Genomic DNA, 27,651 nt, shown 5'->3' with positions numbered 1-27,651 from the left:
AGAATTAGAATGGAGAATTTTAACAGAGGAGTCTAAGGGGGAAAATGAAGTTGACATGCTAAATAAATGTGCTATATGAGAATCATATACAAAGAAATATAGTGTATTAATTCACTCTGTTCTTAATTTAGGGAAAAGGGTTTTTTTAAATCTCTCTTCTCCTTCTTCCTCTCTGTGATAATTTTTGCCCTAGATGAAATTTTTAAATGGCTTTGAAGAAATGTCCAACCAATTTTGTGGCTGCTGTGGTTAGATTACATGCGTTTTACTCACTATGCTTTTTTTTTTAAGTATAATTTCCCCATTAAAAGAGAGTGCTTTTGGGACTAGCAGTCGACGTATTGGTTATGTTGCTGCACTCCCATGTAGTTGACCACGATTTGAGTCCCAGAACCAGTGACTTAAACTCACGCTGGGTGCGTGTGCACACGTGCCCAAGATCCCGAGGGGAGAATGGAGGAGAAAGGGTTTGCGGCATGGCCATCCCCCCTGGACGTGATTTCTCACTTTCTATCTCTATATATATATATGATATTCACCAAGTCTAATTATAAGAAGATTGTTTTATATAATTTCTGCATTAAAATTTTTAGAGTTTGATGTTGAATTCATTTTAATGACCCATAGTTTTTTGTGGATATTTTACTGCTGAAGCTATTAATGTACGTGGTGGGAAGGCAAACAATGCTTACCTTCACTGCTCTTTTTGGAGTTTCAGCCAAGATGGGTGGCAGAATTCCCTTGTAAAAACCAAACAACCTGTTGGAGAAAAAAAGATATTATGTAAATATAAGTAAGAAAATTAGGAAACAGGTAATGCTCCCTTTGTTTATGAATAAAACAACTAATGCTGAAATATTCCTAAGTATTTGATATTGCACATAAATCATGAAGTCTTTCCTTGTTTTAACTCTAAAGTGAAGACATGAATTCTACATTTATTTTTTTTAATCATTATGATATTCGGAAGATGAGCAGAAATTCTGAGGCTGGAATTCCTTTGATAAGTTCCTAAACAGTACCATGAGTTAGATGTTAAAGATGCAGTTGGTGTAATGGTTATGTCATTGGACTCCCATGTAGTCAACCATAGCTTGAGTCCTGGACCTGGTGACTTAAACTCACACCATGCACGTGTGCGTGTGTGCCCAAGATCCTGAGAGGAGAATGGAGGAGAAGGGATTGTGGCGTGGCCATCCCCTCTGGGGAATGATTTCTTACTTTTTGTCTCTCTGTCTCTCCCTGTCTTTCTGGCGAATGCACGTGCCCTATAGCAAAAACCTCTCAAAAAAAAGGGGGACCAGCAGTTAGCATAATGGCTATGTCACTGAACTCCCATGTAGTTGACCGCAGTTCGAGTCCTGGACCTGGTGGCTTAAACTCACATGGGGCCTGTGTGCGTGTGTGTCCAGGATCCCAAGAGGAGAGTGGAGGAGAAGGGATTGTGTCATGGCTATCCCCCCTGGGTGGTGATTTCTCACTTTCTGTCTCTCTGTCTTTCTGGTTAGCACACGAGTCCTATAGCAAAAAAAAAAAAAAAAAAAAAAAAAAAAAAGTAAAACCTTTCAAGAAAAAAAAAATGAAGTCGACCTTCTGCTCTTAGGAATCTTGAGTTTATTTTCTCAGTATGTGGTAGGTAGCTTCAAGCTAATTGGAGCCTTGAATTTCCTCCCTTGTAGTAACCAAATGAGGTTAAGGTTGTTCAGCCCATTAGACTGAACCTTTCTGAGACTAACAAGGTGATGACACCTTCAGTTTTAGCTTTACTAACACATGGGAGCTAGTAAGCTCTGTAGCTATAGAAATAGGACTCCCAGCCCTGTCTTGAATTCATCATACTTTTTAAACTTCCTTAATGGAGGTAGAAGGTCAGGGAGGTCTGGTTGGAGATATATGTTGTCGATAGAAAAATGCCAAGCTCCCTTGTTGATATGGAATCTCATGGGGCATGAGCCAGCTATCATTGTCAATGTTGAGGGGCCCATAGTAACATATTAAAAAGTTTTTAGATTAAAAAAATGACATATCCATATGATTAGATTAAAAGCCACTTTTATAAAATTAGACTTTAGGATTCAAAATGTTAAATTGCTCTGGGATCTTCATATATATGCCATGTACTTACTTTCAACTGCAAACATGTAACAGAAGAGAATATTCTGCATACTTCTCTTGAGGTAATCTGTTTTCCTGAGGAGTCTGTAAGTGGCTACAAATTAGGACTGGGCTCAGTGTATATTTTAGGACACTCATTTAACATAGCATGGGGTTTCTGTGATTGACCTGGAGCTTCACTCTAGCTCTTTTACATTAGATCTCTGCCTCCAGCTGTGGTGCTGAAGCAGTAGTCAAGAGTGTGTCTTTCTCAATTCCCTGGCCTACACAGCATCCTTCTGGAAGGGAGCAAAGGACTTATCTCTCAGCCTTCTAACTTGATAGCTACTTGAGGGCAGGGTGGCCCTTGGGGTTTCTTCCTCTAGAGTTCTTTTTTGTATTTATAACCAGGATGGAGATATTTATTAAACTTAAGAATTTATGAAAGAAAAGAAAGGAATCAAATGACCCCCTAATATGGACTTAACCTACCTACTATTTTGCACTTAATCGATGGTGATAGCACTATGAATATAAAGCAAAGGAATGTGATGTGGAGAGTTTTAGGGATTCACGAGTTGTCCCCGTTCTTTTTTCCACTCCCAGTTTAGCTACTGGTGTCTGAAATTCTCACAATGCAACTTTCGTCTAGACTCTTGTAAAATGTAAATACTTTAAAAAATAATTTAAATATCACTATAGGGGGTCAACAGGTGGTGTGGTAGTTAAGGTGCCAGATTCCCACATGGTCTACTGCAGTTTGAGTCTCAAACCTGGAGGCTTGAAAATCACAATAAATAGGTAAATATATAAATGTTTAAAAATAAATAAATGCCATTATCAATTATTATTTAATTTTCAGCACGAGAGTGACTAAGTATATTCTTGACTTTCCCAAAGAAAATACTTTCTTGAATAGCTATTCTGAATCTGTACTGAAAGAGATATTAGTTCTGATCTTTCCATGATGATTTTTCCACATTGGAAAGATTATCCCTGGTTATTAGGGGAAATTAAGAGGAACAGTTAAGTAAGGAAAGTTTTTAAAACAGAGTGTCAAGGATAAAGATGAACTTGAAATTGCATACATTAAAAAACTATTATAGGTGACCAGCAGTTAGCGTAATGGCTATGTCGCTGAACTCCCATGTAGCTGACCGCAGTTCATGTCCCGGACCTGGTGGCTTAAACTCACGCCGGGCACATGTGCGTGTGTGCCCAAGACCCTGAGAGGAGAATGGAGAAGAAGGAATTATGGCATGGCCATCCCCCTTGGGGGGTGATTTCTGTCTGTCTCTCTGTCTTTCTGGTGAACGCACACGCCTCATAGCAAAAAATCCTTCCCCCCTCAAAAAAGAAAAAAAGAGAACCAGCAGTTAGCGTAATGGCTATGTCGTTGGACTCCCACGTAGTCAACCATGGTTCGCGTCCCGGACCCGGTGGCTTAAAATTCACGCCGGGCACGTGTGCGTGCGTGCCCAAGATCTCGAGAGGAGAATGGAGGAGAAGGGATTGCGGCGTGACCATGCCCCCTGGGGGGGTGATTTCTCGCTTTCTGTCTCTATGTCTCTCTCTGTCTGTCTGGCGAGCACACGTGCCCTATAGTGAAAACCTCTCCAAAAAAAAAAAAAGAAAAAAAGAAAACTGTTATAGGAAAAACAGTTGCTTCACATGGAGAAGAGAGGTCTCAAGGAGAAACATGGCGAACATGATAGATCTCTTGAATAGTGAGTGTGTAGGAAAGACAGTAAGCTTTTCTGTTTGTTTCCAGGGAGTAGAACCGGGACTGACAGGTAAAAGCAACAGGGAAAGACACGCTTGGCCCAGTGGAGCTTAATATAAGAAAGACCTTCTGATAGAAAGGTCAAGCAAGCTTTTGTGAAAAGTGTGAGTTCCCCTTCGATATGTGATCAAGCTCTCATCCATTTGTTATGGATGCCAGAGATGGGATGTACACATCAATGAACAGGCTTAATGCCCTTCAAAGTTGGCCGATTTTAACCCTCAGATCCTGCTACTCTAAGAAAAAAGAATAAGATGATATGGACCAGTGCTTTTATGAAGACACAAACTCTTCTTTACTTCAGACTTTTGCCTCCAGTTTAGAATTGCTTCTCCAAAAGAGGACTGAAGTCTTAGAAGTAAAGCAGAAGGTCTTCATTTAAAAAATGATGGAGAAAATATTAAAAAGAAGTGTAAGGCAGGAGGGGAAAAAAAGGGGCAGCTAGGAGAAACCATAAGGATTTAATCTAAAAAGAGCTGGGAGGTCCAGAGCCCTCTGCTTCGTGTTGGTGATGCTTCATCCATGCACCCTCCCTCCTTCTCTCTGCTTGGCCCATTTCATGCAGTCATCCTGAGCTTTTTAATGGTGAGTAGACGATTTTAATGAGAAGGTTTCAGAGACTTCAGGCAGCCTTTGCTGGCAAATAGGAAGCTAGAAGCACACATTTCCTTGCACTGTTTTGACAGCATATCTATGCAGTAGAGGACATCTACAGAAGAGTCAGGCCAGCATTGCTGCTGCAGAGAACTGCCCTACCCAGTTGTTTTAAAATGCTAGAACCAACACATTAATACTATGTGATACAGTTTGTAAGCAGGAGTTGATTTGGATCAAATCAACTCAAATAGATCCAAATGGTATTCTGCTTCTTTGTCCCATTAATCTGATGCAAGCCAGACCTATCATAGTTTTCTCCAGGATTTTGGAACCGGAACTGAAAAGGTTAGTCTTACTCTATGTGGCTAAAGCTCTAAGATATAAAACTAGGATATTAATAACAGTCATATTTTCTATAATTTGTAAATTCAACCTGCAGTGATAAAAAAGGGAAGGAAACCACCATTTAGGGAGACACAGGGCAGTAAGGAGAAGTTCTAGTGCTGTGGGTGTGACCCTGTTTCCAGGATTTCTTTAAGCCTAGTTACATTCCAGATCTTGATTGTTAGCATTTACCTCTGCCTTTGAATCTATGGAATATCCAGTAAAAATAGATCGCATGAAATAGCCAATAGCAATAGATTCTCTTTTTTACTTAAATAAGTTTAAGTTGCAGTTATTACTTACAACACAGACTCCCATAGCCAAAGTGGCTGCTGCAGAACCTCCATGCCATGTCCTCTCATAGGAAGAACCTTTCGTCACTTAAGTTGGGCCCTTGGGCAAACCAGAACAGTTATATACAAAATGAGGGCAAAAGCATGTGGGTGGGGCCAGCAGGTGGCACCGAGGTTAAGGGTCTGGATCCCACATGGCTGAATTCAGTAAGAGTCTTGGACCTGGCAGCTTGAAAAGCACTCCAGGTGTGTGTATATGCATGCCCCAAATCTTGAGAGTAGAATGGCTGAGAGGAGATTGCGGCATGGCCATTCTTCCAGGGGGCTGATTTCTCATCCTCCCCCCTCCTTTTCTGGCAAGTGCACACAGATCCCATTAAAAAAAAAGCATATTAAAAAAAAGAGCATGTAGCAATGATTTGAGCTGATGAACTATTTTTCTTAGTTGACTAGATAGTTATTGAAAGTTTTCCTAATGCAAAATACGATATAGAGATTCTTTAAAAAAAGGAGTGGTAATGTTTTGTAAAGGATATAAATTTCTACAAATCTGATGTTCATACCCATATACATTATTCATTCTGCTTTCCTGTAGTCTTGGCTTGCTAGATGGGACGTAAATCTTACCAGGACAATAATCAGGGAAGAGAAGATAGTTGTGACACTTATGTTAACATACTTCATCCTGCTTATTTTCCTAGAAGCAGATTACCACCTTCCGGCTACTTACTGGGTGAATGGACAGTAGGATTCTATATGTTTATGTAGCATTAGTGGCAGTTCTTTTCCCTGACAAGACAGGCACCTCTGTGCTTTTAAGTTTTGACCTGTCTGAAGCCAACTGCAAAAATCTTTGGAAGCAGCACAATAGCCACTGTAAGACTTCTTAGAAAACTGTAGCATGAACTAAATGGCAACTCATATGTTTTGTTCCTCAAAATAGTGGGCCAGCAGGTGGCATGGAGGTTGGGCTTGCTGGATCTCACATGGCTGATTATGTGATTCAAGTCCTGGGCCCAGCAGCTTGAAAACAAGCAAACAAACAAACACAACAGGTGCATGTTCACAACTGGCCAAAATCCCTAAAGGAGAATGGAGAAGAAGGAATTGCAGTGTGGCCACTCCGCCTCCAGCCCCCCGTGGAGTGTTTTCTTACTTTTTCACTCTCTTTCTCTCTGGAGAGCACAGGTAACTTATGGCAAAAAAGAAAAAAAAGTTGTTACTTCTAACAGGTGTGATTTTGATTTTTTAAAAGAGATTTTTTGCTATAGGGCATGTGTGCTCCCCAGAGAGACAGAGACAGAGACAGAACACATCTGGAGGGGATGGTGACACTGCCATCCCTTTTCTTCCATTCTCCTCCTGACTCCTGGGCACACATAAACACACACTTGGAGTGAGTCTCAAGCTGCTGGGTCCAGGATTTGAACCATAGTCAACCTCATGGGAGTCGAGCACCCCAACAACTATGCCGCCTGCTGGCCCCAAGATGTGAGTCTGATTTTAATGATTCTGTGTAGGAAAATATTAACTTAGATGTTTATGGACTTTTGTTAACATTATCATAAATAAAAATGGTCAAAATGTACTGAATCCTTACTATGTACTAGCTGTTCCACTAAGAATAAATATATCTATTGGCTATGTGCACATATAAATCACATTTAACTCTCACAACAATCCTTTGAAGCAGTTATAATTCTTTTCCTCTTTTTGCAGATGAGGACTGCTGTCACATTACTGCAGAATGGGGTACAGGGACTCAATTCAAGTCACTTTCCCCACAGTCCATGTCCTTGCCCATTGGGCTACAAGTTTTTCTTGGATGTATATCAGTTTTTCTTGAAACAAAGCTATTTTAGTAAAAAGTTTAGGAAAGTTATTTATGTTGTAACAATATCTTGTCACTTCTTCTTTTAGGAAAAAAACAAAAAGGGGCCAGCAAGTGTCATGGTGGTTTAGGCACTGAACTCCCACATGGACAACTGTGGTTCAAGTTCTGGACCTGGAGGCTTAAAAATGACACCAGGCGCATGTGCATGTGTGCCCCAAACCCTAGGAGTAGAATGGAGAAGGAATTGTGTGATCATCCTCCCAGGGTGCGATTTCTCACTTTTCCTCTCACTGTGTCTCTCCTCTTAGGTGAGTGAAAGGGCTATAAGGCAAAACCAAAACCAAAACCCAAAAAAACCCAAAACCTAAAAACCAAAACAAAAATAAAATGAAAAAGCAATGAGAGATCAGGTCTTTATTCTGATTTCCATTCAATTCTGCTTTAAAGGAAGTTGAAACACTAACTGCATAACTAACAGAACTTCTCTAAGATGAACAAGATTATTTCTATCAAAGTTTTTGTGTTGTCAATGAAATATTTTCTAGTTGTATCAAAATGGAAAAGAAATAGGCTCTAGGATAAACCTATTTTTCCCCTAAGATGAACTTTTGTCCTTAGGAATTCACCAGGATAATTCTGTTGATGTGGAAGAAAGACAATGAGTACTTTGATAATATTATAAAACACTAAACTATTAATATGAAATGTTAAAATAAAAACTGTTACTATCCAAAAGTCAGGAGGGAGCATGGCTGGTTATTTTCCCATCCTCTTCAGCCCCCTTAGTTCCTCAGAGTGTGGTTGTTCACCACTCTGTGCGCTCGGGAGAAGAGCCCTTCTCCGGCCCATGAGGTGAGGCAAGATTGTCAGTGGCTACATACCCTTGCAAGTGAGTGGGTTAAACATGGGCATGAAACGTAGCCCATGGGACCAGTGGGGATGTAAGCTAGAAGTCCTGCACTTCCAGTCTAAAGCAAAAAAAGAACCTGGGATGAAAAGTCTTGTTTTGTTGGATGTGGTCTTCACTGCATGAGATGCTTATGCACGCCAGTGAGACAGAACTGCCCATGGCTATGGATGGCCCAGCAGAAGGGTAGAGGACCTGGCCCTCGATGACACTGTTGGGCCGCTGAATTAACCAATCCAGGCATCCTACCTCAAGATTTATAGTGGGACCAGCAGTTAGCGTAATGGCTATGTCGCTGGACTCCCATGTAGTTAACCGCGGTTCAAGTCCCGGACCCGGTGGCTTAAACTCACGCCGGGCGTGTGTGCGTGCGTGCCCAAGATCCCGAGAGGAGAATGGAGGAGAAGGGATTGCAGCGTGGCCATCCCCCCCTGGGGGGTGATTTCTTGCTTTCTGTCTCTCTGTCTCTCTCTGTCTGTCTGGCAAGCGCACGCGCCCTATAGCAAAAACCTCTCAAAAAAAAAAAAAGATTTATAGTTATGTGAAATTAAAAATGAGTCTTTACTATTTGAACTGCATTTAATTATTTCTTCTATTAATCTACAGCTAAAAGCATTCATACAAATACCTTTAGTATGCCTGTTCCTGTAAAAACTTTACCTTGTAATTCTTAAATCATAATTACATGGAAGATAATTATTAAAGATTAAACAACATATTTAGAAGACTGAGAACCATTTAAAAAATGATATTAGATTATTTTTCTTAGAGAGCCCATCCCATTAAAACCCTATTCCATTAGTCTAATTCCCTGTGAGGGAATCCCATGCCACGGATGGAGCAGCTAGCAGACCAAAGTCATGCAGCAAATTGAGAATGGGGTACTGGGTGTCCAAAGCTCTGGTTCATACACTAATGAGAGTTACTGTTCATGGACTGAAGTAGATACAGAGTATTACAATATTGGATCACATTTGTTTTTAATTGTAAAATTGAAACAGGCCTTGTATTACTTATGTACATCTATAAAATGAAGATCAAAAACTACATTGCACGTGTTCTTCTCAAAGACACTGCTCACACATAGCTTATTTGGAATACAGATTTGTGCCAAATACCATGATAGAGTTTTACCTCCTCATTTCCCCCCAACCTCATTTTTAAAGTGTGAAACTATTTTATATATGGGTGGCTACAAGGTCATGGATCAAATAATGAAAAGATGCTGACTGGATGGAAGCAAGGAAATGTAGCATTTCCTGTGGGTTCTAGCTTGTGTCCACTCTTGGTGGTTCATATACAGAAGACCACACTCTGGAAGATGCCTTCCTGCTGTCTTTCATTAGTAGGGTCCAGTATTAGATCACTCTGGTTTAAGGTCTAAATTTTAGATACCCACAGTCATTGGACAGCCAGACAGATCTTTAAACATCATGTACCTGACAACATCTTTGGTCTTTTTGGATGACTGAAAAAAGTCATTAGCTCTGAGTTAGCTAGTGAAATCTGAAGACTTTGTGGTAAGCAGTGGGAAGACAGGGGAGGGCTCAACATTCTCAAAATCTGACTCAGGTAAAGAAACTAAAAAGGAGTGGAAAAATCACAGGTCCTATCTGCCTCCCCTCCTCCCCGAGTCATCTCTTCATTTGTTTTGCTGTTGTTTTTCTAATTTAGTGTGTAGAAAATATTTGTTTGGAAATCATTTGTACCGTAGAGTTGGACTGCATCGACAAGCAGGCTGGGAAATAACTTGTTAGGCTGTTGGGCAGATGCTTTTTTTTGTTTTTTTTTTTTTTGAGAGTTTTTTGCCATAGGGTGCGTGTGCTTGCCAGACAGACAGAGAGAAACAGAGACAGAAAGCGAGAAATCACCCCCCCGGGGGATGGCCATGCCACAATCTCTTCTCCTCCACTCTGCTCTCAGGATCTTGGGCACTCACACACTTGCGCCCGGCATGAGTTTAAGCCACCCGGTCCTGGACTCGAACCATGGTCGACTACGTGGGAGTCCAGCAACATAGCCATTATGCTAACTGCTGGTTCCTTGGGCAGGTTTTGGATGTGAGGAACAACAACATGGAATATTTTCTTATTTGAATACTCCACTGAGAAAGGAAAACAGAGTAAGGGTTTCATAACTGAACTTTAGGGAGAGTCACATCCTTCTGTCTATCAGAAAGGCTACCATAAAACTCAGCTGGTTGAGACCAGCAGTTGGCATAATGGCTATGTTGCTGGACTCCCACTTAGTCAACCATGGTTCGAATCTCAGACCCAGTGGCTTAAACTCATGCCGGACATGTGTGCGTGTGTGCTCAAGATCCTAAGAGGAGAATGGAGGAGAAGGGGTTGCGGCGTGGCCATCCCCCTAGGGGGGTGATTTCTCACTTTCTGTCTCTCTGTATCTCTCTGTCTTTCTGGCGAGTGCATGCACCCTATAGCAAAACCTCTCAAAAAAATTAAAATAAAAACTCAACTGGTTAATTAATGAGAAAATGAATATAAGGATATTACATATAAAACATCTTCCCCTCCTAAAAGAAGGAAAGATCAAAGTATGAAACGGTTGACTATGGAAACAGGCTTTTCCTGGTTCTCAGAGGTGAAGAGTTTTGGGACCCAAACTTCTGAGATTTATAACCCAATTCTGGCGAGCATCACATTGGGAGAGTTTGGAGAGAGATGTATTATCTGAGTTTGAAAATTACCACTGAAGATGTGATTTCCAAGTCGAAAAACCATTTTCCAAGCCACCTGCAGCATGAGCAGGATGCTTTCACCTGCATCCCACGTCTTTGCCAAAAGCCTGGCATACGGTAAGTGTCCAGGGCAGCAATAATTCTCGCCGGTGAAGCATGAAGTAGGAGCGACAGGGAAAGTGACACCAGATCCCCAGTTGGGGAAATTGGAAAGTATTAACACGTCTGTATACCTAACGGAGCACAATTACTACATTTTATTTTGTTTCAACAGTCAGGACCTAAATGAACATTACCATTCAGTTCTGTTCTGGGCAATGATCCAAACTCATCTTTGGTACAGTTGATTTTGAAGCCTTCCAGTCAATCATATCTTCACAATTTGTTCTTTCAGGCTTCAGGCATCCTCTTGATTTCCATTTCTTGTTTGGAAGCCTTGAGTCATCTGTTCTGGCAACATGACCAACCCGAATCAGTCATTTTCTACAAATCATATTGAAATAGGGATCTTGCTAGTTTGTTTTCTTCCTCCTTCTTTCTTTCACATAATTTTCCCTTTAAGGATTTCCTAATACAAAGCTGATTGAAGGCATACAATATTCTCTTTCTTGTGCTGCTGTCAAATCCAAGTTTCTTACCCACATGCTGTGGCTCTATAATTAAAACAGGGAGGGCTGCCTTTAGTCCTGGTTATGGGCTCAGAGCTTCCATCACCCTGTCCCATGGCAGAATTCTGGCCCTTACACTACACCTTTAGGGCATCGTGCTGGAATCATTTGCACTCCTCAAGTCTCAGCAGTTCACAGAATCCAAATAAAAGAGCATGGGGTTTCATGGCTCTGTTATTTAAATTATGTACAATCTGTAATCTGAAGTTCACAAAATTACACGTGTCTTAGGGCCATTTTCATTTAGACAAGAGTGGGATAAATGATCTATCAAAGGAGACAAAAAACAGCTCAAAAAGAGTGAATGACATAGGTTTGTCTTTTAAAGGTTGCATATAGACTTCAGGAAAGTACAACATGATGAGAATTTTAGCTAACGTTTTAGCGTAAACCTAACAAAAGTTTTCCCCATTCAACTCATATCAAATCTTCAGGCACAAACAATATAGTTTTTAAATTTATTATTAGTATTATTATTCCTTACTGAGAATTAATGGAATTAAGTGTCTGCATTTGGTCCTTGAATATATCTGTGACCCCCAAATGATACTACTTTCATTATATGCTGCATGGAGAAATTCTTTAAAGTTCTCTTGAAAACATATTTTAAATGGGATTTTCAATATGATTTTACCACAATTAAACTTAGTCGATATGTCTAAAATCAACTACAGCTTTGATTTTCTAAGATAAAAAAATTAGTTTAGCTGTCAGTATCATTCAGGAGGTTAGGCCCATGGCTCTATTCCCTGGAAAGTTGGCAGGGCACTCGATTCTCTAAACATGTTGCTTTGTTCAGCCCAAAGAAGGCTTTAGCATGATATAAGAACCAGAACCCTGATGGAAAATGGAAAGGAAAGACAGCAAGAAAGTCATCTGAGAAGCAAGCAAAGCGCTGAACAATATTGGCAAAATGTGGGTGCTAATTGTCTCCATTTATAAGCGAAGAGACTTCCTATAACTATGTGGTAAGTGTACTGAGTTTCTGTGACAGCAGATTACCCTGAACATACAGAACACATTTCCAGGGACCAGCAGGTAGCGTAATGGCTATGTTGCTGGACTCCCACGTAGTCGACCGCAGTTCGAGTCCTGGACCCGGTGGCTTAAACTCTGGCTGGGCGCGTGTGCATGCGTGCACAAGATCCCGAGAGGAGAATGGAGGAGAAGGGATTGTGGCATGGCCATCCCCCCTCGGGGGTGATTTCTTTATGTCTCTCTGCATCTCTCTGGCAAGTGCACACACCCTGTAGCAAAAACCTCTCAAAAAAAAAAAAAAAAAAGAACACATTTCCATTAGGAAATAAGAACCATTTAAAGGTAGTCTTTCACTTATGTGGATGGTGCCTATGAGGAAAAGACTCCAAAACAAAACATAACGAAACAAAGCAAAATGAAACTAAACTCTAAACTAAATGAAACTAAACTCCCATTCTAAATGGGACTGAAAGCCAGGAAAGATGACCTGATCAAGGAGACAAAAAGTCCCAGGTGGGGCCAGCAAATGACCTGGAGGTAAAGGTGGCTGGACCCCACATGTCCACTCCCACAGTTGGGAGTCACAGACCCACAGCTTGAAAAATACACTGGGTGCACACGTGTAAATGCTCAAAATTCTGAGAGGAGAATGAATTACGGTGTTGCCATCCCCCCTGTGGGGTGCTTTTGCACTTTCTTTCTCTGCATCTTTGTCGTTAGTGAGTACACATGCCCTATAGCCAAAAAGAAAAAGTCCTTAGCCAGCCCCCTTCCAGCCAGCCCTTTCAAAATAAGTCCTGCGAAGAAATACCTTGTCCTATTCTGATTACTTTTATCTTCTCTCTAGCCTCTTTTTCTTATCTCCTTTGTTTCTAGTTTCTGTCTTCCCCACTCATGAAGTAACTATCCTTCATTTATTCAGACACTCATTATTCAATATACATTGTTCCAAGCTTTAGGCTGAACATCATTTCCTAGAATCAAATGTTGACACAGTAGTTCCACTGTCCCAGATCAATTAGACCCTAATTTTCTCTAAGAAGTTTTTTCTTACAAGGAAACAAAATCTTTATTTATTTATTTTCTTTTTTTGGAGTTGTTTTTCTTTTCTTTTTTTTTTTTTTTTTGTGCTATAGGGTGCGTGCGCTTGCCAGCCAGCCAGAGAGAGACAGAGAGACAGAAAGCGAGAAATCACCCCCTGGGGGGATGGCCATGCCGCAATCCCATCTCCTCCATTCTCCTCTTGGGATCTTGGGCACGCACGCACATGCGCCCGGCATGAGTTTAAGCCACTGGATCCAGGACTAAAACCGCGGTCGACTATGTGGGAGTCCAGCAACATAGACATTATGCTAACTGCTGGTCCCACAAAATCTTGATATTGCAGCTGCCTGCTTATTTGATCAAGATGTTGTCTTTTATATTACCTTATGGGCCTAGCACATAGCACTCAAAAAATATTATATTAAACACACACATATACTCATAGGGTCTTCAAAAATTCATAGAAAATGCATATTATGAAAAAAAATTAATAGATTTCTAATTTTTGTTCTGAAATAAACTTATACTTTAATTCAACTTGCCACAAACTTTTTGAAGTCCCTTTGTGTGTGTATATACACACACATACACATACAACCATATGTATACATACATACACACATTCATACATAGAGCTACTTGTGTGTGTTGTGTGTGTGTGTGTGTGTGTGTGTGTATAAATATTTTTGGACAGAGCCTGTGCTCTTGCCAGAGAGACAGAAAGAGGGAAAGTGAGAAATTACCCTCAGGAGGGAATGGCCATGCCGCAATCCTTTCTCCTCCATTCTCTGCTGAGGAGTTTGGGCACGTACACACACACTTGGCAAGTTTTTCTTTTAAAAACAATTTTTTAAAGAAGTTTTTGTCTTAGGGCATGTGCGCTTGTCAGGAGAGAGAGGAGAGATAGAGGCAGTGAAGGGAAAGTGAGAAATCACTCCCCTCCCCAGCGGGGATGGCCACACTGCAATCTCCTCACCTCCATTCTCCTCCCTAGATCTTGCGCATGCATGCAGATTCACTAGTTGTGAGTTTCAAGCCACCAGGTCCAGGACTCGAACCATTGTCAGCCATGTGGGAGTCCAGCCACGTAAACACTATGCCATCTGCTAGCCTCCCTAGCGTGTTTTTTCAGGTTGCCATGTCTGGGACTTGAACCACCAAGGCGGCCATGTGGGATCCAGAGCCTTAACCACCACACCATCTGCTGCCCCCTGACTTGTATATTTTTAACTGAATGGAATATGTATTATCACCAGATGACCATTTTTAATCCAGGTTATAAATTGCTTGAAGGACAATGGCTATTCCTATTTATTAGCACTGCCCTCTGGCGTTTAGCATTAACAGGATATTCTTTGTCAGTAAAGACAACATAAACGTGGACTCTAGACCACACTCTTTGGCCTTGAATTTTGGTTCAACCATATGTTCATTGTTTACCCAGCATAAAAAATTCTTGGTACAAAAGGTGAACAAATTAATTCCAAAGTATTGCTGCAATAGAGATTGTCTACACCCGCTCTCTACACAAGTGCTTACAAGCTACTTGATTGAACATATATGCATGGCTATATATGGCTGCAGCTGGGGCAGAAAGCCTCTGAATTCAGAGATGTCCTTCACAAATGGAACCTTACCTAAGCGTGTGATCCAGTACCTCAGGAATTCACACCTTGTTGTGGAATTCTGTTACTAATTCATACTTGTTTGAGGCCAGAGATGTTGTACACTGAGCAAGCTGCTCCCAAAGCATAATTGGCATTCGGAGGTGCATTAACTTTTTACAGCCACCAGTAATAACACCAGTTATTACAACACAACGTTCCAAAATTAATTTCTTGAGGTGCCCCCTAGTGGCATCATTGTTACATGCAATGCAACAATTGTCCCAGTCATGCCAAAGAACCAAATCTCGGACAAGGGCATTCTGTAGGTTACAAATCACGGTCTGACTTTGTAGACTTTTAATTCATGAAATTAGGCCCCAGAGGAAAAGTACCGTAACAGATTGGGCTTCTAGGAATTGAAATTACTGAGAAAATAGCAGTTGTGTGGAATGCTTTGCAATTATTATCTTGCTCAATTTTTATATAAAATAGATACTATTCTTTCCATTTTATAGAAAAGAATGGGGAGACTCAGAGATATTAAGCAACTTGCCTAGTGGTCAAATATCTTGTAAGTGGTGAAGCTGGAATAAGTGCAGATCTTCTTGACTTCAAAACCTGAGTCCTACAACACTGCTTTGACTTCCATGTTTTAAAGTAAGGAGTCAGACTCAAGTCCACTGGGAAAATTCACTATACCCCCTGGCTTGTGCTTCCTCTGTCTATCTCTTTATTTCAAGGGGCCCCTGTACTCACCAGATAGAGGCAGAAAGAGAGAGATAGGGAGAAAGAATCCTCCACATGGAGCATAGTCATGCTTCATTCCAGCCTCAATTTCTCCATCTCTTTGGGGTTTGAAGCACACACACGCACACACACACACACACACATATGCCTAGCATATTATCTAAGCCACTGGGGCCAGAATTCTAAATGTGATTTTTCCATATGGGATACCATCCCCTTAAACACTGGGTTAGAGGGCCAGCTTGACGAGTGCTCCATTTTTGACTGTGTCTAGTATTGGCTGAAGGCTTCCACGCTAGGCTCTGTTTGGTTCTGGAAAGAGCTAAGATGCTGGTTTTTGAACGAAAGAACAGCTGAGACAGGGTTTGTAGTCCCTTTTATCATTCACAGTTACTTGTACCAGTTTTTTTTTTTTTTTTTTTTTTTGGGGAGATTTTTTTTTTTGGATATGTGGCTGTGCGCTAGCCAGAAAGACAGAGACAGAGAGACAGAAAGTGAGAAATCACCCCTCCAGGGGGGATGGCCATGTTGTAACCCCTTCTCTTCCATTCTCCTCTTGGGATCTTGGACATGCACTCATATACGCCCGGCATGAGTTTAAGCCACGGGGTCTGGGACTGGAACCGCAGTCGACTAACATGGGAGTCCAGTCACATAGCCATTACGCCATCTGCTGGTCTCTGCCTGTACCAGTTTTAAAAAATGACTGAGTTCTATTTTAACTGACTAAAAATACAAATTAAGTGGATAGTCCCTGAATTTTCTGAATTTAATGAGTAAAAGCCTATGTACGCTTCATGGACTTTGAGATGTGCATAGTCTTCCGTGTCACTTTGAAAAATTGTTTACTTCATACTATATGATTATTGATGACTAATTAAGGGTTATCTATTTCCCTACCTAACTTCTTTAGTCACTGGCCTAGAAAATTACTAAGTGGATAAACTATGTAGAATTCAAAATACTTGAAAACAATGTAGAGAACATCCTTAAGGCTTAGTTTCTTGACCTCGTCTCTCTCTCCCTGGTGATTTTTATCCAGCTCTGTGCCTCTATTGATCACTTATATGTAATAACTGTCATGCTTCCTCACTTCATCCAGTCACCTATTCAGTATCTCCACTTGAATGTCGGACAGGTATCTTATGTGTTAGCATGTTCAAAAGAAACTCTGAAAAAAAAAAAGAAACTCTGGATTCTCCTTCCACAAACTTACCCCTTCTACAATATTCTCCAGATCTCTGCCGTTCTAGCAGACCAGAAACTTGGAAATCACACTTGAATCCATTTCCATTACCTGGTCCAAGCCTGAGCGTATCTCACTTGATTCAGTTTTTTAACTGATTTCCTTACAGTCTATCTTCAAAGTCATGTCAGAATGATTTTATTAATGTAAACAGTGGATCACATCACTTCACTGTCTCCAATGTACCAGTGTCTTCCTATCCTTTCAGAGGAGAAAAAGAAACCAAAACAACACCAAAATCCATTCAGGGGGTCGAGGCGCTTTGTGCCCACTCCACTGCATTCTACCTCCCCCTTGTCACCCACTGTTCTTCTTGGTCAGTCCCTTCAGCCCTGTTGGACTTCCTTCCCTTCTAACCAGGCACACGCCCACGCAGTGCCCTTACACTGGGTCTTACTTGGGACCCTCTCTCTCATATACCCTTACAGCTAATTCTTCACCTCTTTTGTGTCTTGGCAGACCTTACCTTCTCAGTGAGACGAGATCTCTTCCCTGGTTAAAACTGTAGTGCCCCCTCTACCCCCATACTACCTATTCATCTTGTCTACTCTATTCTTTTTTATGGAACATATCCCTTCAAACATGCTTTACAGTACCTGCTTATTTTATTTACTCTCTGCTGCTCCCACTTGGATGTTAGCTCTATAAGGACAGTGCAAATGTTTACTGATGTCTTACCAGGGCCAAATTTGGAAAAATTCGTTGAGTAAGAGGATGAATGCATTATATTACCACAGACCCAATTCAATGGTGGTGCGAGAGAAAATTGTATCTGGTATTCTTCTTCTTATTATTATTTTGGAGAGGTTTGTTGCTATAAAGTGTGTGCAGAAAGCAAGAAATCACCCCCTGGGGGATGGCCATGCCACAATTCCTTCTCCTCCATTCTCCTCTTGGGATCTTGGGCACACACGCACACATGCCTGACATGAGTTTAAGCCACCAGATCTGGGACTTGAACTGTGGTCGATTACATGGGAATCCAGTGACATTACCATTATGCCAACTGCTGGTTCCATTATTTTAAATTATTTTAAGACAAATTTTTTTCACTTTCTTACCAAATGTCAATTCTTTCTGGTTTCTTTATTCCCATCTAGACTTCACTAAAATGACTGCCAATAAAGAAAGAGTGGGCTTTTGATCCAATGAACACGAATAGGCTTCAAGTAAGGGCAACCGAGGACGCTAAGACTTAATGTGAGTTATTATCCACCGTCAATGACCAAGCTATGGTAGCAAAGACCATTTTTACCCATTTTATCCACCCTACTCCTCAATGCTGGTAGAATCTAATTCTAGTGTTCACATCACTGAGACCATGTGCTCAGGAAATTTCCAGCCCTGATATGCCTGGTTTAATAACGTAGTCTTATTCTCCTGCATGGTAAATATGAGGAGACTTGAGTATGCAGTTTAACCCTAGCCTATGAAACTTGAGGGGGTTTATAATCTTTTTTAACTTAAAAAAAGAGAATTGTTCATTTAATTATTGTTTATTATTATTTTAAATTATTTTATTTAACTTTATTTATTTGAATTGGACCAGGGAGAGACACAGAGAGAGAGAGAGAGAGAGAAAGCAAGCTGCCAGGTCCAGGACTCGAACACTGCAGTTGGCCATGTGGCAGTCCAGCGCCCTTAACCACCATACCACCTGCCAGCCCTATTATTATTATTTTTAATTTGACCAGAGAGAGAGAAAAAAAAGTGAGAAAGCAAGCTGCCAGGTCTGGGACTTGGTTGACCACGTGGGAATCTAGTGCCTTAACCACTACTCCACCTGCTGGCTCCTTTTAAAAACTTTTTTTAAAAAAATAATTATTTTATTTAACTTATTTATTTATTTATTTATTCTAATTTGATCAGAGAGGGACAGAGTAAGAGAGAAAGAGAAAGAGAAAGTGAGAAAGTAAACCACCAGGTCCAGGACTTGAACCATGGTTGACCACATGGGAGTCCAGCACCTTTAACCACCACGCCACTTGGCAGCCCCTCCTATTTAAAACTTTTAAACAGTTTCCTCTTTTTTTCTTTCCTTCCTTACTTTCTTTTTAATAAGTTTCATTCAGTTATAGAGAAAGAGAGAGGAGAGAGAGAGCCATCCCCATAAGGGTCCTCACATCACTGTCCACTCAGCTTCAGCCAGCCTAGCTCACAGGCATGTGTAGAGATGCCCAGTATGTACATGGAGGGCTTGGATGCAGAGGACTTTCCCATGTGGATCCAGTGGCATTACTGCTATCCCATCTCCGGGCTCTCTTTATTTCTTCCATGAAAAAGAGGCCTTTTTTGAGGACCTCAACAGGATCTTCATACCATGATACATTCCCAGGCTCAGACAGACAGGGTCATGGGCTCACACGGGCATGCCTGCTGTGTTCAGGTCAACTGTGATATGAACATAGGCCTTCCACGGGGCTCCAGCATTGCATAACTGCACCCTATACCTGTACCACCATGACTAGTTCCTGAGGATGCTACTGAGAGAGGTTTTTCCTTTCCTAAAAAATAGGATTCTCAGATTTTAAACTCCAGAGATTCTGTGTGGTAGGTTGAACAGAAGTTTAGGGATTTACATGTTTAACGCTCTCCCTAATTCTGATGCAGAAGGTCCAAAAATTATTCTTTGAAAATGTAAAACAGAAAAAAAAAGACAAAAACCAAAAAAACCCTTCACTCTCAGTTATTGAAGTAGGGCTGCTTTCACCCAAATGTGTGTCTGTTAGAAAGCAGGCCGTGTGGTGGTTAAAGGTGCTGGACTCCCACATGGGCGACTATGGTCTGAGTCCCAGACCTGGCGGCTTGCTCTCTCTCTCTCTCTGTCTCTCTCTCTAGTCAAAGTTGAAAAATAACAATAATAAATAAATAATTATTAAACAACAAAAAAGAAAGCAGGCCAAACACTTCTGGACTTTTGTAAGGGAATTCCCCCGAGACCTTCATGAGATCATCCTTACTTTTCTCTACTTTATTTTTTTATTTGCCAGAAGGCACAAGCATTTACTGGAGAGTGAAAAACCTCTCCAAAACAAAACAAAACAAAACAAAACAAAACAACAAAAAAAAAAGAGAGAGAGAGAGAGATAACACCTCCCTCATGGGGAATGGTCATGCCTTTCAGGATGTTGGACATATGCACACACACGCATGGTAAGTTTCTCAAGCCACTGGGTAGGAATTCTTAAACTGTGCAGCTGGCCATGTGGGATCCAGCCACTTTAACCACTAGGCCATAAACTAGCTCAGTTTGCTACAATTTTTAGCTCAGTATCTTCACTATTTTTGAGCCAAAGACTGCTGATTGCAGGTAGGCTCTTTGTCTATGATAAGGCCATCTCTGGCCTCTGAAACAACGAGGCTACACATATTCTTTTTAAAGAAATATTTATTTAATTTTGTTTATTATGATTATTTAAAAATTTGTTATAGGGCATTTGTGCTCACCAAAGAAAGAAAAAGAGAGAGAAAGGGAAGACTGTAGGCCCAGGATTTAAGTCACAGTTGGCTATGTGCAAGTCTAGCGCCCTACTCACCACGCCACCTGCTGGCCCTACTACACATATTCTTATCAGCTATCACCACAGAATGGAGTACCAGGTCACATTCTCCCAAGACCAGCTGGCTGGAGGGACCATGTTCCTCTGAGGTTTCTTGTTTTTATCCTTTATTTATTTCAGAACAACACTGAGATATGTCAAAAGCAGATTATGATCTTGTCTACATTTTTCTTAAAGGAGAGTAATATTTCATTCCACCTCTGTCTATCAAGACTAGCCAAAATCTTGGTTGGCATAAGGCATGCTTTCAGTGTTTAAACACTAGAGCAAAATTTCACCGAGGGTACCTTTCTCCCATGCTAACAGTCTTGCACTTTGCAGAACAGGTACAACAGGAAGTAGCCCCTGCTATAAAGCAAGCAGGACCACACCTATGGCTGTTTGAGCTGAAGAATGTAGGAAAATACTTTCCTTATGCTTTATGGAATGAGCCAACAAAGAAGTCAGGCTTCTCTGGTGTTCCTGCAGGTGACTGATTTTTAGAGAAGCAACACTGCACAGCATATCTGGCTACAGATCTGTCTCCTAAATGAATTACTTACTTGAAGAAAAAAAAAAATACTGTGAATTACCACTTCTCTTGGTGTTTACATTTCCCACCCAAGCCACCAACTGGGGCTCTTTTTTGCCAAGGACTTCCACATCCTTCACATACAATCTGTCATTTCGTTACTATTTTCTGGCCCAATCATCTATTTATTGGCAACTATTCTGGAGCACTTACTATATGCCTGGCACTAATTATAAACTACATCTAATGTGGCCACTGAAATAGCAAATAGGCTTTGGTTTTTGTCCATTACTAAGGCCAGAAGCTAGAGAGATCCAGCTACAATATCTCATTAGTACAGTAGTCTATTTATGAGGCAGAAAAGGCACAAATGTATTTTTTTTAATCAATTTTTTCAAGGAATATTGAGTGAGGGAAAGGTAACATTTACTTATTATCTAAGGCAATTAAGTGAGTATCTGAAGATAAACTTGGAGCTCATATTTGGAGTTTGAATTTTTCTCTCCAGTAAATTCATTCATTTGTTCATGCAGTTGAGTATCGGCAAGGTGCCAAGGCTGGCTCCCTGGGTAGGGCTAGAGAGTGGTTAAGTCAGACACAGTCCTGATGCTTGCAGAGCCTATGTCATGCTGGAAGAGCCAGACAAGAAGCAGGCAGTGAACAAATAAATAAATGATGCCAGATCAACCTTACTAATCATTAGGGAAATGCAAATAGAAATAATAAAATACTACTTCACCTCCATTAGGAGGGCTATTATAAAAGGACAAATAAACCAAAACAAAACAAAATAAAGCCCAGAGAGTAACAAGTATTGAAAAGGGTGTGGAGAAACTGGTACTCTTGTGCATTACTCTTGGGAATATAAAATGTGCAGTACCTGGTAGTTCTTCAAAAAGTTAAAGATTTGCCAGACTATCCTGTAATTCTACTTCTGGGCATATACCCCAAAGAATTAAAAGCAGGGATTTGAACAAAAGATGGTGCCCAAAAGAGGAAAAATTAAAGTATAACGTAAGAGGGCCAGCAAAGTAGCATGGTGATGGAGGTGTTGGACTCCCACATGGTCAACCACAGTTCAAGACCTGAACCTGGTGGCTTGCTTTCTCACTCTCCTTTCTCTCTGTCTGTCTCTCTCTGGTCAAAATTGAAAGCTAATGATAATACAAAAAATTCAAAATAAATAAATCTTAAAAAAAGTATAACACAAGGAAATTTAAATTTAAGAGGAGAGCCATTATGAATTTACCTATTTTTCTTTGGTTACCTTCTTATAGAATTCAAGAATTTCCATAATATTGTGTATTATCCAGCAATAGCAGAATGTGTGTCAAAGGAGGAATAATTACATTTTATTCAGGACAGCTAAAGTGTGAGAAAACATATATATTTTTAAAATAATCATTTATTTTATTTTATTCATTATTATTATTTTTAAAATTTGCTACAGGGCACATGGATTTGGGGAGTGAGAGAAAGAGAGAGAGAGAGATAGAGAAAGAGAGAGAGAGAATGTGAGAAAGCAAGCTGCCAGGTCTGGGATTCAAACCATAATCAGCCATGTGGGAGTCCAGAGCCTTAATCACCATGCCACCTGCTGGCCCTAAGAAAATGTATCTTTTAAAAAGCTTCAATATAGTCAGCAAATGGAGTGGTGGTTAAGGCACTGAATTCCCACAGGGCTGACTCTGGCTTGAGTCCCAGACTCAGTGGCTCGAAAACATGCAGGGCACGTATGTGTGGATGTCCAAAATCATGAGAGGAGAATGGAGGAGAAAGGACTGTGGTATGGCTATCCCACCTATGGGGTGATTTCTCACTTTATTCTTCATTGTCTGTCTCTGGCAAGTATGCCTCCCCTATGGCAAAAGAATAACAAAAATTAAAACAAAAAAGCTCCAATATATGTTCAACAATACACTCAACAATTATGACTGTTAATCCTAAAATTGACATCTATGATGAAAACTATAAGTGCTAGGGAAATAATAGTATGTCTTTAGGAAAATCATAACTTATTTTGCTATGTTTTTCTATGCAAAAATGCATCACAATTTTCCTGATCATCCAATAGTATAGGAAAATAAAAATTTTAACAAAAATAATAAAAACTACCTACAATTCTAAAATAAAGAGAAAGAAGGAAAAAACAGAATTCTACTTTATTTAGATCTTTCAAAAACTGAGGTCTTAACTACACCTCCTTTTATATTAAATAATAATGAGTGGGGTAAATCTGTTATCTGACCACACTTTCGACAAATCTGATATCAATTTTCATCCAGTTATAGGCTGGGAGAGTAACTTTTTCTTGAAGAAAACAATAGTGTGATATTTGAGAAGAACAGACAGTTACTACCCACTGTGGAAAATCAACACTGAGGACAGGCATGTGGCGTGGTGGTTAAGGCTCTGAACTCTCCCATGGTTTGAGTCCTGGACATGGCGGCTTGCTTTCTCATTTTCCTGCTTACTTTCTCTGCCTGTCTCTCTCTAGTCACATTAAAAATAAAATTAAATAAAATAATTTTAAAAACTCAATTAAATAAAATAATTTTATAAACCCTTTAGAAAGTGGGCAGTTTGCACACAGAACATTTTCATTAATCATACTAGAACTTTTGAGTGCACACACACATATATATATATATACACATAGTGTTCATTTTCCCTTTCATCCCTGTCATTGCCTTATGGCAATGGCCATTGATTCCTGTGACTCAGACTTTCACGGGGATTGACAACACATTTATGCTGTACAGCCACTAGTAGATGTTCTGGTGAAGGCGTTAGACTTCTTTTCTTCCAGGAGGCCAAGTAGATGCTGTATAGCAGGTCTTGCATCTCTACCATGATGGCAAACTAGAGCCTGGGACTCAGGGCTGAAAATGGATTTCCTGTAAGGCCAAGTCAAGCACTTCCAACTGTCCAGCCAGATGTTTCTATATGTGGTTCTGGCAGCCATGACTTGGGACAGAGCCAGAATTTGGCTTGATTTCTACACTAAAAAGCTTGATGGAATGCTGGGGGGGTGCCATCCCATAATAAAGGAGGTGGTTCCTTAGATCGGCACATCATTTCCATTTGCCTTAGGAGTCTCTCCAAAGGAAAGGGGGGCTTGAGTAAAAGCGGGTGTGTCCATCCAATCCACGCCAGGGCCTGAGCAAAGGAGGGAAGGGGAACTGAAGGAAGGTGGAAGGAGAAGAAAGGTTCTGAGTGATTGTAAGCCGTTGCCAGATGGAGCTGGAAGACGGTGCTCCATAGCCTCCCCCCCACACATGTGTGGCCACCAGGGGATTGTCTGGCTATGTGCACTGCTTCACATCTGTCAGCTAAATCAAAGATGCATAATTGAAGATGCAAAGCGAGAAACATTACGTGGTTCACAAGGCTCCCCAGAGGATTTCAGATCTGTAATCCAGTGAGGAGATTTTAATGAGACTTGAGCCTAGCATTCTCATCTGTGAGCGAGGATCTTACTCCAGCTGTGTTCAAGGATGCAGAATTTTTTTTTTTTCAAAATATGGGCAATCTTTCTGATTGGTCACTGCTGCCCATTTCTCTTGGCATCCTTTGGCTGCCATCCCAGAAGCATTCTTTTTGAAGTTTTGGTAATTTCTGAGCATGACGAAGGCTTAGAGAAGCTGTGATTGAGGCATTAGGACAAATGAGTCAAGGAAGGATGCGCTAGATAAAACCATTAACTTGGTATAATTTCTTAGGAGCAAACTTAAATAGTTCCACATGTTTAATCATAAAAGCAATACATAATCAAGATAAAAATTCCAACACTATATAAGGATGGAAAGTGTGAAGTGAAAGTGTAAATACGATTCTTTGCTCATATTTCTACGATAGTGCTTCTCAAACATTCTGTGATGAGAGACTAATTTTTCTTGTTTCCAATCCCCATGGACCAAAATTTAATAAAAATACAGTAAAAATTAATTGCTAGAATAATTACAAAAAGCACCCAAGATACATAAGGAACAAACTCAATAAACAAAAAAATTAGGTTCTGTAGGATCCACACATTAGATGTGGCAATGTTGGATTACTATAACAATTCTAAATGTTCTCAATTTCTATACAAGAAAACTTCAAAAAGTTTGTGGAAAGACAGAATTACTGTAAGAGTTTATTTTGGTGCAAAACATTTTGAAATCCATATATAGTTTTTTTTTTTTTTAAATAATAGGCATTTTCCATGAACTTTTTGAAGCCCTCCCTTCATATGTATGATGGGCCACATTTTGACCACTCATTTTCTTCTGGGGATGAAATAAAATCTTCACAGACCAAAAAATGGGCATACAGATTTTTTTTTCCTTTTTTTGCGGTTTTTGACATAGGGTGCATGTACTTGCCAAAGAGCCAGAGTGAGAAATGACCCCTCAGGGGGGTTGGTCACTCCACAGTTTCTTCTTCTCTGGTCTCTCAGGATTTTGCGCATACAAACTCATGCACTGGGTGTGATTTTCAAGCTTTCTTACCCTGGATTTGAACCACTATTAGCCACGTAGGAATCCAGAGCCTTAACCACCATACTATCTGCTGACCCTAGAACAAACTTTTAAACAGAAGAGGAATTGTACTATTCATTTTAATCCATACCTTTTGTACTTAATATTTTTTTTATCTCTTTCATATTAGCCTTTAAAGATTTACCTCTTTTATTTATTATTTTTTTCAGCTGCTTATATGCCATGGTAAGAAGGCACTACCATTTTTTTTGAACTAGTCTTCACATTTGTGGATATGAAAATGGTTTTTTGAGTTTGCTTACACTCAAAATTTGATGGCATGACCTCCAGAAATGAACTGGTGTTCATTCTACATACTTTTGAATGCTGATGTCACCATTAGCACTTGCTAGAATTTCTGCTTTGTGAGTAAAAGCAAAATGTTTTGCAGTCCTAAAGTTTTTGTTTTCCTTCAAACAAGCTTGTTGGCTTCTTTGAGAGTCACACCAGGGGTGAAATTCGTGGAACAAGCTTTGTCACTATGCATAGCCCAGGCACGCCCTTCTCCAGAGAAGAGGGCTGGGAGCCCACTCCAAGAGGGTGGGGCTCAGTACCTTAATGGACAGGCTCTGACTTTTTCATTAAGTGGCAGACAAGGGAATGTGCAGCAGTGACAGCAGGCCTCCTGAAGGGCTCCAGAGAGCTAAAAGCACACCATAGTCATTCAGCAATTGGTGAGCTTTTGTCTCTGTGGCTCAGACCTCACCCAGACAGCCTGCAAGAAGGGAGGTCAGCCCTCTGACTAACCTCTTTTAGGGACCAATTCCTCTCTTCAGTGGTTTGCTGAAAAAGTGAATTTTGAAAAAGTGATTACCTGCATGAGTTTTCACATTATTGCTAGGGCTTCAAGTGGCCTGATGTGGGAGCAGTTAGCTTTGCATGCAAACCACACTCCCAGGCGGGCATGTCTAGTCAAGATGAAGCTGAGCACTTGGCCCTGCTAAGCTTGCTCTGGGCACAGGGCACGACCTAGGAGAGAGGCTTATGTTTCTATTTCAGATGTCTCCGACGCAGCCAGTGATGTCAGATCTCCAGGCATGTATGGAGATACTGAGAGGATTTTGTGTTGAAGGCAAAACTGCTCAAGCAGAAAGACAAGTTTTCCTTCCTACTGGGTTAGCCAGGTCAAAAAAGAGGTTCTAGGCTTGTACTATGAAGTTGGTTTGCCAACTGTGGTTTGGTTAGCCTGGAAGGGAGAAAAGCCAGCAATAATTGCTCTGCATTTTCAGCTGAGAAGAAAAATAATCTCGAATACTCCAAAGGCTCATAAGGACCTGAAAACCTTTCATGTGAGAATGGGGGTGCATGTTGGTAGCTAGGCAGGGAACTTTATTCTTTGATTTTGCTAAAACTTCAAGTGGTTCTGAAGGGAGCAGTTATGTAGTAGAAGCCTCTGGGTTCACAATCAAGTTCTAATAACTTAGAAAGGATAAATTTCAACAAGGGTTGATTTCGCTTTGTTCCTGGAACATGACCCAAGTCAGAGGGGGCTCCAGCAGAGCTTGATAGGTGAGAGACATGTGGACATTTGCATTTTGAATCTTGTGCTCTGTCTGGGCTCTGAGATGGTACAGGAATCGCAGGTGTTGCCTATACTGGGAGAAGACGCAGAGTGGCATTTCACCAGTGATCTGCCAGCCCAATGCACAACTCCTGCAGGATTTATTTTTAAACCCTGTAAAAAGCTTTTTTATTGAAAACCTGTCCCAGCAAGCCTGCCTTACACATCCCTCCAGAAATGTTTCCTTTTTCTTCTGAACATGCTCTTTTGAGTGGGCAGCCTTCCTACTCTTGGCTGCTTTTGTGTCAGAGTAAAGTGTCCATCTAAATCTGGAAAAAGTAACCTTAACTGTGTATTTAGTTTCCTTCACCAAAAATGAGTTAGGAAACTTTTTCCCTGTAAATACCATCTTCATTTCAAAGTTCCTATAAGGGATAGTTTGTTGTGCCAACATAAAAATGCCTACTCATGTCTTTAAATTCCCGATTTTACAAACCTTCCAGTAGACTAGCTCTGAATGTTTGTGTTGCTGAGACATTCCTTGGTTACAAGTGAGCTCTCACTGGCCTCATGTTCTCTCAAGACGGGCCCAAGATGACCTCATTTATGTCTTACAGAGGAGAAAACCAAGTCCTTAAAGGAGAAAAGCCAGGATCAAAGAATTAAGTCAGCTAAT

At 40.6% G+C, this 27,651-nt stretch overlaps 1 protein-coding gene across 1 annotated transcript in view; it reads right to left on the bottom strand.

The window, feature by feature from the left end:
- Window positions 1-27,651, bottom strand: part of SLC25A21 (solute carrier family 25 member 21) — a 545,709-nt gene that overhangs the window by 61,852 nt on the left and 456,206 nt on the right. The window contains exon 4 of the mRNA XM_027773393.1: window positions 693-759. Within this exon, the coding sequence (XP_027629194.1) occupies window positions 693-759 (67 nt within the window). The remainder of the gene's footprint in view (window positions 1-692; window positions 760-27,651) is intronic.

The sequence above is a fragment of the Tupaia chinensis genome, unplaced genomic scaffold (genome assembly GCF_000334495.1).
Source record: "Tupaia chinensis unplaced genomic scaffold, TupChi_1.0 Scaffold000350_1, whole genome shotgun sequence".
NCBI classification, from domain to species: Eukaryota; Metazoa; Chordata; class Mammalia; order Scandentia; family Tupaiidae; genus Tupaia; species Tupaia belangeri.
The sequence above is the reverse complement of the archived record's forward strand: the minus strand, read 5'-3'. Positions and strand labels throughout refer to the sequence as shown.